The sequence below is a fragment of the Coturnix japonica genome, chromosome 19 (assembly GCF_054131305.1).
Source record: "Coturnix japonica strain WE chromosome 19, WE-NBRP24, whole genome shotgun sequence".
NCBI lineage: Eukaryota > Metazoa > Chordata > Aves > Galliformes > Phasianidae > Coturnix > Coturnix japonica.
Window position 1 is genome coordinate 2,868,669 of NC_140681.1, and position 14,812 is coordinate 2,883,480.

General features: G+C 50.8%; 3 protein-coding genes across 17 annotated transcripts in view; all 3 read right to left on the bottom strand.

Annotated features, from left to right (window-relative positions):
• The window catches only part of LOC116654273 (uncharacterized), a 93,636-nt gene extending 91,436 nt beyond the window's left edge, over positions 1-2,200 (bottom strand). For 3 of the 10 annotated variants that reach the window (XM_085520173.1, XM_085520165.1, XM_085520163.1), the window contains exons 1-3: positions 1,108-2,180; positions 238-1,047; positions 88-151 (exon numbers count right to left, since the gene is read on the bottom strand). Coding sequence is in view for 1 of the 10 variants with exons in the window: in XM_085520180.1 (XP_085376306.1) it covers positions 88-151; positions 238-337 (164 nt within the window). In the remaining 9 variants the exon portion in view is untranslated. Of the gene's footprint in view, positions 1-87; positions 152-237; positions 1,048-1,107 lie in introns of all 10 variants that reach the window. The other 7 variants (XM_085520179.1, XM_085520174.1, XM_085520170.1 and 4 more) reach the window with 3 other exon arrangements.
• Positions 2,201-3,676: 1,476 nt separating this feature from the next.
• Positions 3,677-10,623, bottom strand: LOC146757787 (uncharacterized). 4 transcript variants are annotated; one of them, XM_085520183.1, is made up of 6 exons: positions 7,359-10,623; positions 7,172-7,271; positions 5,132-5,383; positions 4,869-4,979; positions 4,579-4,771; positions 3,677-4,199 (listed from the first exon to the last, which is right to left on the bottom strand). In XM_085520183.1, the coding sequence occupies exons 3-6, from the start codon at positions 5,348-5,350 to the stop codon at positions 4,177-4,179; spliced, it is 546 nt and encodes a 181-aa protein (XP_085376309.1). In that variant the 5' UTR covers positions 5,351-5,383; positions 7,172-7,271; positions 7,359-10,623; the 3' UTR covers positions 3,677-4,176. The 4 variants fall into 4 exon arrangements, with proteins under 4 accessions (XP_085376309.1, XP_085376308.1, XP_085376307.1 ...); XM_085520182.1 differs by having other exon boundaries at positions 5,132-6,053; positions 6,084-7,271; positions 7,359-8,657; XM_085520181.1 differs by having other exon boundaries at positions 4,579-4,979; positions 5,132-6,053; positions 6,084-7,271.
• A 674-nt stretch (positions 10,624-11,297) lies between these two features.
• The window catches only part of LOC146757788 (E3 ubiquitin-protein ligase Itchy-like), a 57,507-nt gene continuing 53,992 nt past the window's right edge, over positions 11,298-14,812 (bottom strand). For all 3 annotated transcript variants that reach the window (XM_085520124.1, XM_085520125.1, XM_085520123.1), the window contains one exon: positions 11,298-14,666. In XM_085520124.1, coding sequence (XP_085376250.1) covers positions 14,567-14,666 — 100 coding nt within the window. In that variant the 3' untranslated portion in view covers positions 11,298-14,566. The remainder of the gene's footprint in view (positions 14,667-14,812) is intronic.

Here is a 14,812-nt window from a genome sequence, read left to right on the forward strand (position 1 = left end):
AGGCAGATCACACCTTTGTGGCCACTCTTTTAGGAATGCTCACCATTCCTAATCCTAGCGTTAGCAAGATGAAAATTCACCACCTACCTTTTCACGCTCCTCGCGTACGCACTGAGGGCCGTGCCATGGCTGTGCTGCACAACACCAGCGACTGAAAGAAAGCACGCAGAGAGCGGATCTGTTGCAGACAGTGCCAGGAGCTGTGCTTGAACAACGCTTTCGGTAAGGCACTCCTACCTTGCAATGGCCACACTTTGGGAGCTCTGGGACACAGCCACGTGTTGCTCTCCTGAGTCCCAGCTCCATTTCTCAGCCCACTCACGCTCTGCTCCTCCATGTTCTGCAAAGGAAAAGTCCCAAGAGGGAAATTCAGTTCATCGCAGATGTCATCAAACTGTCAGGGCAGTCGCACTCATTGCTCGGGGTGAGCAACCAGCTGCATGCTTACCCAAGGAGCAGCGGTTACTTTTACTTGAGTGTAACAGCCAATGCCTGACTGCAAGTACGAACACTAACCTATGCCTAACTCTAAAATAACAACAAAAACCTATACCTAACTCTAAAATAACAACAAAAACCTATACCTAACTCTAAAATAACAACAAAAACCTATACCTAACCCTAAAGAACAAACAGGAACCTATGCCTAACTCTAAAAAACGAACAGGAACCTATCCCTAACACTAAAACTAAACTGAACACTAACACTAACACTAACTTAACACTACCATCAACAAAAAAGAACATAACAAACACCTAACCTAACAGGGGGAAGATGGAACTGGGGGCCCACAGAACCAGAGGAGCAACAAGGTGGAGGAGCAGAAGATGTTAAATAATGCCACCCAGCTAATGCTGGGGGCAGGGGCCGCGCAGCAGGAAAGGAGCCGAGTGCCTGGACCAGCGATGGTGAAGCTGTGACCATGCCAACGCGGGGCCTGGCACGGTGGTGTGGTGCCAGGCCAGCTATGCCGCGGGCGGATCCACGTCCATGGGCTCCTCTGGAGGGGGATCCACCTCCATCGGTTCCTCCGGAGGGGGATCCACCTCCATCAGTTCCTCCGGAGGGGGATCCACCTCCATCGGTTCCTCTGGAGGGGGATCCACCTCCATAGGCTCCACATGGGTGGTGGTCACAGGGCTGGTCCAGGCATGATGGATAATGGCTCTCTTACCCCTCCTCTGCCTGATGGTCATGGCGGGCCCCCTCCTCCTTCTGACTCCTAGGGCCCCCAGCTCCATCCTCCCACCAGAAGCTTCAACCCTCGCCCTCTTTGCAGCAGGCATGGCTGTTAACTGCCACAACTGTCAGAGGCATGCGGCAACGGTGACCATGGTGACATGGAGAGGGTTCTAAAATGGCGGCCGCACTGCTGGCACTGGAGTTCCACATAGGATGAGGAGGGGGCTGGAGGGCAGGGCATGGTACGGGAGCTACAAGGTGCTCCCTGTGCCCAGCGGGCAGCCCTTCTCTCTGGCCAGCAAGAGGGCACAGACGAGCCGGCCCCAAGTAAAGGGGCCTCGGCCTCCTTCACCCTCCTTCACCCTCCTTCACCCTCCCCCTTCTTCCACAAGGGAATCTTTTTGGGCTGCCATACTGTTGTGGTTTTGTATTTTTTTCTATTGGTATTTCACATCATAACATCATCTGGAGATCATAGATTGATCAGTCAATCATATTGATCTAGATAAGTCCGTGACACAGACGCAGCACGCAGCAGCTCCTGATGGGGCTCCTGAGCTGAGCACCAACAACGGCAGGCTCCAAAGGGGACCTGACTACGCCTGCCTCCTGGGACACACAAGCTCTGCTTTCCATAGTCGCACCCAGCGCCTCTCCTTGTGCGGCACCTCGGCGGATTCAACCCTTACCTACAATTAAGACCTCTGACTGAACTGGGATTCCAGTCACTCTGATTACATCCCAAATCCCTGCTACAGGCCCTCCCACATGCCCACGTGCTGCACCCACCCACACCGGCTGCCGCAGCACCGCAGCCCTCCTGCAGGCGGCGCAGCCCCACGCCCCGGACTCGGCCCCAACACCCAGGAGCTGTTGCACAGGACTCGGACCCCACTGGATCCAAACCCACGCCTAAGATGCAAAGGCCGCTCCAAGTACTTCGGTTTCCCTCCTCCGCAACCAGCTCCTTTGTTGCACACAGACCTACAATCCTCTCTTTCACCTCCGGCAGTGCTGCTTGCTGCCAGGCAGGCAAGCAGCAGGAGGCAGTGCCTCGTGGCACGCTGTACCGAGTCCACCGTGCAGGCTGGTGGAAAAAGGAAGATGCCAAGGTGCCAATTGAAAATGGCCACCAGACACTCTTGGCATCCAACCTCTCCTCTTTGGGCTTTGGCTCAGCAACGTGACCTCGAAGCACCCTGGCACTAAACACGCGGTGCTGCCTGTCTCGCTCCAATTTGTAGGAGGGAGGCAAGGTTCTTTGATATGTGTATACCCGGCATGAGATTAAGAAGCAACGTTTCAAATGTTGGTTCAACCAGTTTATTAAAGTTCTAGCCATTTTTTGGGAGATGGGGAAGGGAAGGTAGGCGATAGGAAAAGTAGGAAATACAAGCAAGGAGTCTTTGCAGAGAGCAAAAGAGATATAGTCACCACCGTGGGTCCAGCGAGGTACACAGTAGGTCCATTGATCTCAGGAACTCGTCTGATCACCGCGGGGGATGGGAGACAGCCAGGGAGCTCCGCAGCAAGCTGGTCCCGGGGGTTCTTCCGACGAGGTTTTCCCCTCAGGGAATTCTCCGTCAAAGTTGTCTTTGGGAGTTTGTCTCCAAAGTCCCCAGTTTAGCGAGGGCCTTTTATCCCCCATTTCAGTGGGGGTTCTTCTTCTTCTTCTTAACAAACGCTTCTTTGTAAAAAGATTTAAAACTAACTTTTCTGACATTCCTGTCCCACAGATAAGCCAGCAAGGGTTGGAGGTCTCTGTTGCCTGACACAAGATTTACCACCTTCTGCAGGGGTCTGCTCCTCCCAGCAGCACCCCTGGAAAAGACTGCTTGTCTTGATCCTGCTTATCTTTGCAGTCCTAAGCAGGGATGGTACGATAACACCCACCATTCACCCTCCTGGATAGTTAGCAGTTGCCTGTCAGAGTCTTATCATCAGAAAGGCCTCACGAAAGCAAGCTTTGAGACAACAAAAGAAAACCAGTTTGTCTTTCACACTGCCCATCGCACGCTTGAAGCCATTGGAGCTGAAGCAGCACAGCGCAGCGCAGGGCCCTCCCAGCTCATGGCTCAGCTCTGGGCCCGAGGCGCGTTCACCTGCAGCCCTCCCTCTGCCCTGTCCTCCTCCATGCGTGCAGCTGGGCTTCCCGGGGCAAACAGCAACACACGGTGCATCAGAAGGCTGAAAGAGCCAGCCGGGAAGACAGACAAGCCCAAGGGGCTGAGCGCAGGGACACCCTTCTTCCTCCCACGCTGCTTCGTCTCCCTTGCTTTCCTCTCAGCCCTCACAGAGCAAGGGGATGCTCACAGTCTGTCGCTAGCAGTTCCAGGTGGGCTGAAAGGCCACAGGTACGGAACACCAACAGGGAAACAGGGGAAAAGCAGCTGCGTTTCCAGGCAGGGACCTGAAGCCGACCGCATCATCGCCCTGCAATGGCCAGCCCAAGCCAGACACGTCTTGAGCAGCTACTGAAAGAGGCAGCACCAGTTTTAAAAAGTTTGGTTTGCTTTTATTTGAAACGAACAGATGCAAAATGCAACCAAAATACATTTCAACACAAAATTAAGTAGGTAGGATACAAACAATGACTAAAGACATGCTATAAGGCCAGCTAATAATCAATACGTTGAAACAGGGATCGAGCTGAAGGACCCTGAAGGAATGCAGCATCTCCAGCTCTTGCCATACATCAAGTCCTGCACGGGTGAAGCCCTCTATGCTTCTAACGCAGCACGAGCCCTTCCCTTCCAGATTCCTTCCTTCCTCTCCATTGTCCACGAAAGGGAAAGCACTGCAGTACCTGAAATCTGGACCATACTGACCGTTGCCATTGGTGCCACCTCCTGGGAAGCGTTGCAGGTGGTTCTGCTGTCCTTTGTGGCTTTTTGCTCAAGCCCTCATCGTTGCTTTCTGCTTTTCTTCTCGGCTTTCTTCCTCAGCTGAGTAGCGTTTGCCTTGCCTCGGCTTTCTTCACTCTCTCCCAAGTCTCAGTCCCCAAACTCTCCGAGTCCTACAAGAATCAATTCAGAAACGCTCAGGGAACCTTCTCAGCTAACAACTGGTTGACAGCTCGCTTTGGGAGCTCAAGTCTCCCTCCTGGGCACGTTGGGCTGCCAGAACTGGGAACCGCCTTCCTGACAGTTGGGCACACAAGAAACTCCACCTCTGTCTCGTTCCCCAAATCCCACGCAAACCAGAGCCTAAAGCCCTTTCCTGCAAGGCGGTCCCTGCACGGGCGGGTGGACCCTCTGCCCGGCATCTCATAGGGAGAAGCAGTAGCTGCAGGCTAAGACGAGCTGGCACCTCCAGGCTGCTGGCAACAGCTACAGACGGTTCCCTCCCAGCCGGTTGCCCGTGCCTTTCTCTCAGCCCGTGAGAGCACCACTTACTGCCTCTGGGGATTTGGAAACTGGCAGCATGATGGCATGCACAGAGAAGCTGCAAAACCGCTCCGTAGAAGAGTCCGTGGCACAGCACGTTCCCCATTAGCTTGGGCTCAGGGATCTCAGGTGGACAGAAATGCCGTTCAGCAGCCATAGTGCAGACAGCCTGCTGCTCTACTGCTCTCATGGAGGCAGCTTGCTGCAAGAGGGAAAAAAAAGGCACTATTTCACTCACGCACGCTGCCAGCACAGTCTGACTTAGAGAGCTGCTCGCAAGATATCCCTGGGCTACGAACCCAAGAACAAGGAAGGACACAAAAGTCACATCTGCATTGTCTGTTACCGCATGCCAAGGAAGAGTCCTCACACTCGAGCACTGCCCCACTTGCAGCTGAGGGGAGGAGGAGCTGGAAAGGACAGGTGGACAGAAAAGAAGGGAAAAGCTGAAGAGGCGAGAATCAACTTCTCCCCGAGGCAGATCACACCTTTGTGGCCACTCTTTTAGGAATGCTCACCATTCCTAATCCTAGCGTTAGCAAGATGAAAATTCACCACCTACCTTTTCACGCTCCTCGCGTACGCACTGAGGGCCGTGCCGTGGCTGTGCTGCACAACACCAGCGACTGAAAGAAAGCACGCAGAGAGCGGATCTGTTGCAGACAGTGCCAGGAGCTGTGCTTGAACAACGCTTTCGGTAAGGCACGCCTACCTTGCAATGGCCACACTTTGGGAGCTCTGGGACACAGCCACGTGTTGCTCTCCTGAGTCCCAGCTCCATTTCTCAGCCACTCACGCTCTGCTCCTCCATGTTCTGCAAAGGAAAAGTCCCAAGAGGGAAATTCAGTTCATCGCAGATGTCATCAAACTGTCAGGGCAGTCGCACTCATTGCTCGGGGTGAGCAACCAGCTGCATGCTTACCCAAGGAGCAGCGGTTACTTTTACTTGAGTGTAACAGCCAATGCCTGACTGCAAGTACGAACACTAACCTATGCCTAACTCTAAAATAACAACAGAAACCTATACCTAACTCTAAAATAACAACAAAAACCTATACCTAACTCTAAAATAACAACAAAAACCTATACCTAACCCTAAAGAACAAACAGGAACCTATGCCTAACTCTAAAAAACGAACAGGAACCTATCCCTAACACTAAAACTAAACTGAACACTAACACTAACCTAACACTACCATCAAAACAAAGAACATAACAAACACCTAACCTAACAGGGGGAAGATGGAACTGGGGGCCCACAGAACCAGAGGAGCAACAAGGTGGAGGAGCAGAAGATGTTAAATAATGCCACCCAGCTCATGCTGGGGGCAGGGGCCGCGCAGCAGGAAAGGAGCCGAGTGCCTGGACCAGCGATGGTGAAGCTGTGACCATGCCAACGCGGGGCCTGGCACGGTGGTGTGGTGCCAGGCCAGCTATGCCGCGGGCGGATCCACGTCCATGGGCTCCTCTGGAGGGGGATCCACCTCCATCGGTTCCTCCGGAGGGGGATCCACCTCCATCGGTTCCTCCGGAGGGGGATCCACCTCCATAGGCTCCACATGGGTGGTGGTCACAGGGCTGGTCCAGGCATGATGGATAATGGCTCTCTTACCCCTCCTCTGCCTGATGGTCATGGCGGGCCCCCTCCTCCTTCTGACTCCTAGGGCCCCCAGCTCCATCCTCCCACCAGAAACTTCAACCCTCGCCCTCTTTGCAGCAGGCATGGCTGTTAACTGCCACAACTGTCAGAGGCATGCGGCAACGGTGACCATGGTGACATGGAGAGGGTTCTAAAATGGCGGCCGCACTGCTGGCACTGGAGTTCCACATAGGATGAGGAGGGGGCTGGAGGGCAGGGCATGGTACGGGAGCTACAAGGTGCTCCCTGTGCCCAGCGGGCAGCCCTTCTCTCTGGCCAGCAAGAGGGCACAGACGAGCCGGCCCCAAGTAAAGGGCCCTCGGCCTCCTTCACCCTCCTTCACCCTCCTTCACCCTCCTTCACCCTCCTTCACCCTCCCCCTTCTTCCACAAGGGAATCTTTTTGGGCTGCCATACTGTTGTGGTTTTGTATTTTTTTCTATTGGTATTTCACATCATAACATCATCTGGAGATCATAGATTGATCAGTCAATCATATTGATCTAGATAAGTCCGTGACACAGACGCAGCACGCAGCAGCTCCTGATGGGGCTCCTGAGCTGAGCACCAACAACGGCAGGCTCCAAAGGGGACCTGACTACGCCTGCCTCCTGGGACACACAAGCTCTGCTTTCCATAGTCGTACCCAGCGCCTCTCCTTGTGCGGCACCTCGGCGGATTCAACCCTTACCTACAATTAAGACCTCTGACTGAACTGGGATTCCAGTCACTCTGATTACATCCCAATTCCACACACAGTGCTGGAACACACACTGACTTGAAGAAGCAAACTCTATAATCCAGAGATTGGTTATAAATGGTATGTTTATTCCACCATTTTGCAGCAGTGGTTTCAATTGGAATAGCTCCACCAAAAACCTGCACCCTGACTTGTAAAATGGTTACACAGATATAGGTACACCTCATACATAGTCAATGATGTAAGGAAGGACACTGGACACACCTTCGTTGGCTCCACAGCCGCAGTCCAACACGGCGCCCAGGCCCGTCGATCCATTCCTTTGCTTGCTGCCAGTTCCCACAGGGAGTCCTCATTCAGACACCTGAAACAACAACGCACACAAACACATCAGGCAAACAACAGACACGCACACAAACACAAAACGCCCTCCTCGGATCCCGCCACTCACCCTTCCTTTGCCAACTTCTCTCGCTCACCTTCAGGGCAGTGCCAGCCCCTTCAACCCGATCACAGAATCACAGAATGACCCGGGTTGGAAGGGACCTCAAGGATCATGTAGTTCCAACCCCCTGCCCGGCAGGGCCACCAAACATACACCTTTACTAGATCAGGTTGCCCAGGGCCCCGTCCAACCTGGCCTTGAACACCTCCAAGGACGGGGCATCCACAACCTCCCTGGGCATCCTGTTCCAGGGCCTAACCACTCTCCTAGTGAAGAACTTCCCCCTAACATCCAACCTAAATCTTCCCTCTTTTAACTTAAAACCATTTCCCCGTGTCCTGCTATTATCAGCCGTTTCCAAGAGTTTACTCCCCTCCTGGCTGTAGGTTCCCTTCAGGTACTGAAAGGCTGCAATGAGGTCACCCCGCAGGCTTCTCTTCTCCAGGCTGAACAAGCCCAGCTCCCTCAGCCTGTCCTCATAGGGGAGGTGCTCCAGCCCCCTGATCATCTTCCTGTCCCTCCTCTGGACCCTTTCCAAAATCTCCATGTCTTTCTTGTACTGAGGGCTCCACACCTGGACACGGTACAACAGATGGGGCCTCACAAGAGCCGAGTAGAGAGCGACAATCACCTCCCTATCCCTGCTGACCACCCCTCTCCTGATGGAGCCCAGGATCCCATTTGCTTTCCGAGCTGCCAGAGCGCACTGCTGGCTCATGTTGAGTCTCTCGTCCATCAGGACCCCCAGGTCCTTCTCTGCCGAGCTGCTCTCAAGGACCACTCCTCCCAGCCTATACAGGTGCCTGGGGTTCTTCCAGTCCAAGTGCAAAACCTTGCACTTTGCTGTGTTGAACCTCATTAGGTTCACCCAAGCCCAGTTTTCCAGCCTGTCGAGGTCCCCCTGAATGGCATCCCTTCCTTCCACCGTATCAACTGCACCACTCAGCTTCATGTCGTCAGCAAACTTGCTGAGGGTGCACTCCATTCCCTCATCGATGTCATTAATAAAGATGTTCAAGAGCACCGGTTCCAAGACAGACCCTTGCAGGAACCCGATGCAAACCGGCTGCCTACAGTTCAGCCTTCAAAGGACGAGCAAAGCGCGAGCCACGGCTCGGCACCCGGCACAGCGCCCGCCGCGCTTCCCTGCGGGCAGCATCCCAAGGCCGCACCGACCGCTCGATGCTCGCACGACCTTCCCCGGGACGAAGCCGCCCCCCGGCCCCCGCCGCACTCGGTGGCACCGCACGCATCGCCTCTGGGTGCCGGCAGCGCCGCGAGCTCCTCCCCCGACAGCCCCTCCGTGCCCCCGCACCGAGGCCCGACCCCGTTCGCAGCACAGAGCCCGCTCCTCCCGGCCCCGCTTTCCTTCCTTCCCCTTCCCTTCCTGCAATGAAACACAGCTCCCTCTGGCCCACCCAGATGGAAGGTAGTGCTGCCACAGCCACGCGGCTGGAAGGGCTCAGTCAGTCCATGCCCAGCACACAGAGCTCCCTGTACCTGGCGTCCTCACCCCTGAGCCCAGCAGCGGATATTTCTCCTTAAGCCCTTTGTGCTGAAATCAAATAACCATCCCTTCCTTCTCCTGCTGCCTCCAGTTGTCACCTCTGTGGGATGGAACAAGGTTTAGGGTGGACTTTGAGCTCTGTGTGTCCTGGGGACCCAATGGCGGGGTGGGCTCCTGGGACGTCTCATTTTGTGTCTTTCCTCTCGCTTTCCTTCCTTTCCCTTCCCCTTTCCTTCCTCTCCTCATACGTCCTGTCCTCCAGACCCCTCAGCAGTTTCGTTACCCTTCTCTGGACACGTTCCAGGGCCTCAATGTCTTTCTTGCAGTGAGGGGCCCAAAACTGAACACAGCACTCGAGGTGCAGCCTCACCAGAGCTGAGAACAGAGGGATGATCACCTCTCTGCTCCTGCTAGTAACACCGTTTTTGATGCAAGCCAGGGTGCCATTGGCCTTCTTGGCCACCCGGGCACACTGTCGGCTCATGTTCAGCCGAGCATCAATCAGTACCCCCAGGTCCTTTTCCTCCACACAATCCTCCTCCCACTCCGCCCCAAGTCTATAGCACCGCCTGGGGTTGTTGTGGCCAAAGTGCAGGTCCTGGCATTTGGTCTTGTTGAACCTCATCCCGTTGGCTTCAGCCCAGCTCTCCAGCCTGTCCAGATCCCTCTGCAGGGTCTCTCTACCCTCAGGCAGATCCACACTCCCTGCCAATTTGGTGTCATCTGAGAACTTGCTGAGGGTGCACTCAATGCCCTCATCCAAGTCATCAATAAAGATGTTGAAGAGGACAGGCCTAAGCACCGACCCCTGGGGAACACCACTCATGACTGGTCTCCAACTGGATTTAACTCCATTTACCACCACTCTCTGGGCCCGGCTCTCCAGCCAGCTCCTTACCCAGCCAAGAGTGCACACGTCCAAACCACGGGCTGCCAGCTACTGCATGACAATACTGTGGGAGACAGTGTCAAAGGCTTTGCTGAAGTCTAAGTAGACCACATCAACAGCCTTTCCCTCATCCAGCAGACGGGTCACTAGATCATAGAAGGAAATCAGGTTGGTCAAACAGGACCTGCCCTTCATGAACCCGTGTTGGCTAGGCCTGATCCCCCGGCCATTCTGCACATGCCGCATGATCTCCCTCAAGACAATGTGCTCCATTCCCTTCCCTGGCACCGAGGTCAGGCTAACAGGCCTGTAGTTCCCTGGATCCTCCTTACAACCTTTCTTGTAATGGGAGTCACGTTGGAAAGCCTCCAGTCTTCTGGGACCTCAACAGTCAACAAGGAGTGCTGATAGATGATGGAAAGCGGCTTGGCTGTCACCTCCGCCAGTTCCTTCAGCACCCTCAGGTGGATCTCATCCGGCCCCGTGGACTTGTGGCAGTCCAGTTGGAGCAGTAGGTCTCTGACTGTTTCTTCCAGAATCACAGGGAGGTTAACGCGCTCCCCAGCTGAGACTACCAGGTCAGAGAGAGGAGTACCCTGAGGATAACTTGTCTGACCTTTATAGACAGATGTAAAGAAGGCATTCAGAACCTCTGCCTTTTCCTTATCCTCAGTGGTCACATTCCCAGCCTCATCCAGCAAAGAGTGGATATTCTCCTTTGTCCTCCTCTTACTATTAATGTATTTATAAGAGTTTCTTATTCCTTTTCACCCCAGCGGCCAGGTTAAATTCAAGCTGGGCTTTTGCCTTTCTGATTTCACCTCTCCACATCCTAACGACTTCCTTGTATTCATTCTCAGTTGCCCATCCCTCCTTCCACAGGTGGTAGATTCTCTTTTTTTCCCTGAGCCTCAAGAATAGCTCCCTATTCATCCATGCTGGTCTTCTTCCCTGACAGGTCATTTTGCAGCTCAGGGGGACTGCCTGCTCCTGTGCCCTTAAGACTTCATTCCTGAAGAGCAATCAGCTCTCTTGGACCCCTTTACTCGCTAAGACTGAATGCCAGGGGACTCCCCCTACGAGTCTCTTGAATAATTCAAAGATGCCCACAGAAGATCACTTACCCAGGCAATAAACAGCTGTGTTTCACCGCTTTGTGTTCTTGAAAGACTCTGCTCTGTTTTGCCCTTTCCTAACCCCGCGGTGATATATCAGCAGTGCCCAGCTGGCTTTGCTGCACAGCCTTATCACCCGAGAGTCTGCAGACTTGGGGGAAAAGCTCAGCAGCTGCGCAGCTGCCGAGGTTCCATGTCATGCCCCGGCCTGCACACAGCCTGGCTCTCCCCGCTCTGCTCTCCCAGTGTTTCCCGCAGCCCCTGTGCTGTGACCAACACGAGCAGGGCTCGGGCCCAACGCCCGCTCACATCCCCAGCAGGCAGAAATAGCACACGACAGAATCCCAGCCTACCTGCAACCCCCAGCAGCAGTTCAATCCTTCATTTCTACACTCGTGCTTCGTAACACCAAGCCAATAACAACAGGACGAGCATCTCTTTAAGTCATTTTATAAAAGTATTCGACTTACGGAGATATTGTTACAGTTACCTGAGTATTGGAAATTACAATACAAGGAAATTTCGACAATGAATTTCAGTACAGTATTTTACCATCCAGTGCTGCTGATCCCAGTTCATGTCCTTGTTCAATAGAGCATATATACACAAACAGCGATGCTGGAAGAAAATGAAGAAGACACCACAAGAATCAGGGGCTGGAGATACCAACAGAACCGAGAGCTGAATTCACAGACTGAGTGCAGCATGTCAGAATGATGCAAACAAGACAATTTTAACAGGCTTTGCGTTTTCAGTGTTTTTTTTTTTTTTCTTTTTCTGGAACAGAAATGCATTAAAATATCAGCTTCTGATGCTTGATCAGATGAAGACATGGCGCATTTACTGTGCAGCTTCATATAGGAACACCTGAGCTACCTGGAGCAATAAGGCTTTGTTAATTCGTTCATCAGTAGCTCAGCATCTCATTCAGTTTTTCATGTCATTTTCATAAGGCAAAAATCAAAACAGAAGTTATTTTAATGCTTGAGAATTTGGATTAATTGGCAGCTACATACGAGTATGCATTTGTTATGCAGTATGAATTCACACAGACCAGGTTGCTCAAGCAGTGCTGGGAGCAGTAAAGTCATTCATCTCAGCTGGAAGTCCAGTATTACCTGGGGTAGCAGATGCTGTGTGGTTATCCACAGCATCCACAGGATGTTTCCACCACATCCCCATAAAGAACAGCAAAGTGCACCAATGGTTCATAAGAACAACGTTTTATTTCTACAGAACATGCTATAGAAAAACCAACACACTTGTTGGCTTACGAAGCAAAACGTTTAAGTAAACCTCACTTCAGACTTCAAGAACGTCGCCAACTGAACACACTGGCAGGTTTACTTTCCTGTTTGGCCAAATGCAGCATTTCACAGACTGCTTTTCCCAGCTGATTCTTTGTTTGCGGTACATTAAAGTAAGTTCTGGTGCTTGGGATATCCAGCCCCCTCTCCCCATCCTAATACAGCAGGAAAGACACAAACATGCCACTTAAATTAAAGAAAGAAAACATGGAGTAAGTGGAATCCGAGACTGCAAAAATATATACAAGCATTTACCTTTTTCCTGAACTAAACATTTCAACCATAAAAATATTCAACAGCCGTACCCTATAGAACTAGGGCTAAGGCTATTTCAATTAGAACTGCTTTGTGTTTTAAAAATATAGGGCTGAAAGCCTTTTGGGTGATATTTATACATCCACGACGTGTCTAGGTTCCCTACGTGAATCATAAATCATTATGCAGAACACAAACTAGTTTTCTTAGCTTAATCTTGCATTATCCTGTTTAATTTAATCTCTCCTGTAAATATGTTAGATAACTAGATTTTACTGTCAGAATTAACATAAACAGAATATTCATAAGGCTTTTTTCTTCTCCTTGTGAGCTGTAGACAGTAAAATACCCATCCGATGTTATGAAATTGGCAGGTCTTCCTCCTAGTAAATCTTTGAAGCAAGGATAGCTTTCACCGCCAGTGAGAAGGTAAAAGGATAATCCCTGTTCATGGGAAACTCTGTCCCACTGCTCTCCATAGGATACACGTGACAAAAAGAGGCATTTACTCCAAGGCCTTCTCATTCTTCCTTCCAATGAGCGTGCATCACTTTGACTTGATAAACTCTTAAAGTCGGTTAAAAGTGTAACGTCTTGGTTCTTAATAGGCCGGAATCAGACTCTCCCTCTTGTAGTTTAGATGGAAGGAAGGAAATTCTCAAGACTGGAGGTTCGGTTTTAGTTTCCCGTTGCCCTGTTTCAGCTCCAGCATACAGAAGCCTCTTCCAAACAGCTGCCGTCCCAGGGCTCTGAGCTACGGTTATGCTTTAACTTGTGCTACGTGCTACTTCAAGTGTCACATTTCTGACTATGGCTAACAGCTCGACTCACAGAAGTTGACTTTCTTACCTGCAGAGAAGGAAAGAGCTGACCATACCTGAAAAGTGCATTCAGTCTAAAGGAGCAATAAAACCTCACTGTAAACCAGAAGAGAACTGAATATTAGATTCTAAAAGAAAGCAAAAGATGTTATCCATCCAGTAAGAACTTAGTACAAAAGTTACTAGCTATGGAAGCAGCTTAGGCTGACCTCACATAGAAACCTTCCCCAAATCCTGTTCTAATCTTTATAGAATTATTTTCTGATGCTCTCAAATGTCGAAAGTCTGGAATCCGTGTAAAAACTTTCAAGTCCTCCGAGTCTTAGCTAATATTGCATTATCAGTTCATCACCAAAAATGATAAGTATCATCATTTTCAAAATCCAGTTATTTTGTACCTCTTCCTGAGAAACCAAAGAAGTCTTCAGAGAAAACTGACTGCAACGTGGAAGAATAACACTGAGTATAACGTCCATTAACACTTCCGACAGGAAACATCAGTCTGCAAACAGGAATCTCAATTGAATCAGTGCAATGTGGTCTTGTCTTTTGCAAAACAAGTGAAGAACCACAGTGTTATCATAGTTTGAAAAGCTAGATGTGTTACACAGAAAAAGATCAGAACTCCTCAGAGGGCACAAGCAAATCTCCAGCAACTTTGGGCAGACGGTTATTTTGCTGAAATTAGCAAGACTGTGAGGAAAACAAAGCAAAGCTACGCCCTGGATTTGTGCCACAGTTTGACATCCCCTTAACAGCAGTCTGAGTCCCACTAGCATGTGAGCAGACTCCAGGCAAGGAAAAACAGTCCAGCCACACTTGAGTCAGAAGAATAGCTTAAGCGATGAATTTGCTCACAGTAGGCAGAGGACGGTTACAAGTTGGCTCTAATAACACTGCTGTCAAGAGGTTATGACGTTGCTGCAGCATTGCAGCTACTAATGAACTTCCCAGTACATCAGTAGCAAAATATGCTACTAAAAAGGAAAGACAAAACTATTGTAAAAAATCTGTCAGTTGTTAAGGACACATTCTAAGTAATGAAAGGTAAAACAAAGCAGAGCCCAAAGCTGTATTAAATCTCTACTTGGGTCAGAATTCCTTTGTCACCATATCTGATTGCTCTTTTGATTTCTGAAAGTGCTCGGTAGAAATCCAGAGTTTACGTGGATAAAACCTCAGGATAACATCCATTTACTTACACGCTACTACTGTTAAATAATCCAAGTCAAGTCTACTTTACAAGGAAGTGTGCAACAAGCAGAAGAAGTGAAGAAGAACATCACGTTGAGTTCACATTCTTCAAGGTGCAAATCGCAGCTATTCCTGCCCAAAACCTTCTGTTTCTTCAATTGCAAATAACAGCTTTTCCTTCAACTGCTCATAATTCTTATAGGGTGGAAGGTCCAAGCGATTGAAACTGAAAACAAAGAGAAACCTTAAGTACTGAACAGCAGTTTAAACCACCAAAAAATCCATTAAGAATACAGGCATATAAACTGTCCTGTTCAGAGGGATAACTGGATTTGTACCCTCTAAAACAGTTGTATCTTTACGTGCATTTAT

Coding starts and splice junctions, on each gene's coding strand:
- LOC146757787 (XM_085520181.1), bottom strand. CDS start 8,337: ATGGAGTGCACCCTCAGCAAGTTTGCTGACGACATGAAGCTGAGTGGT.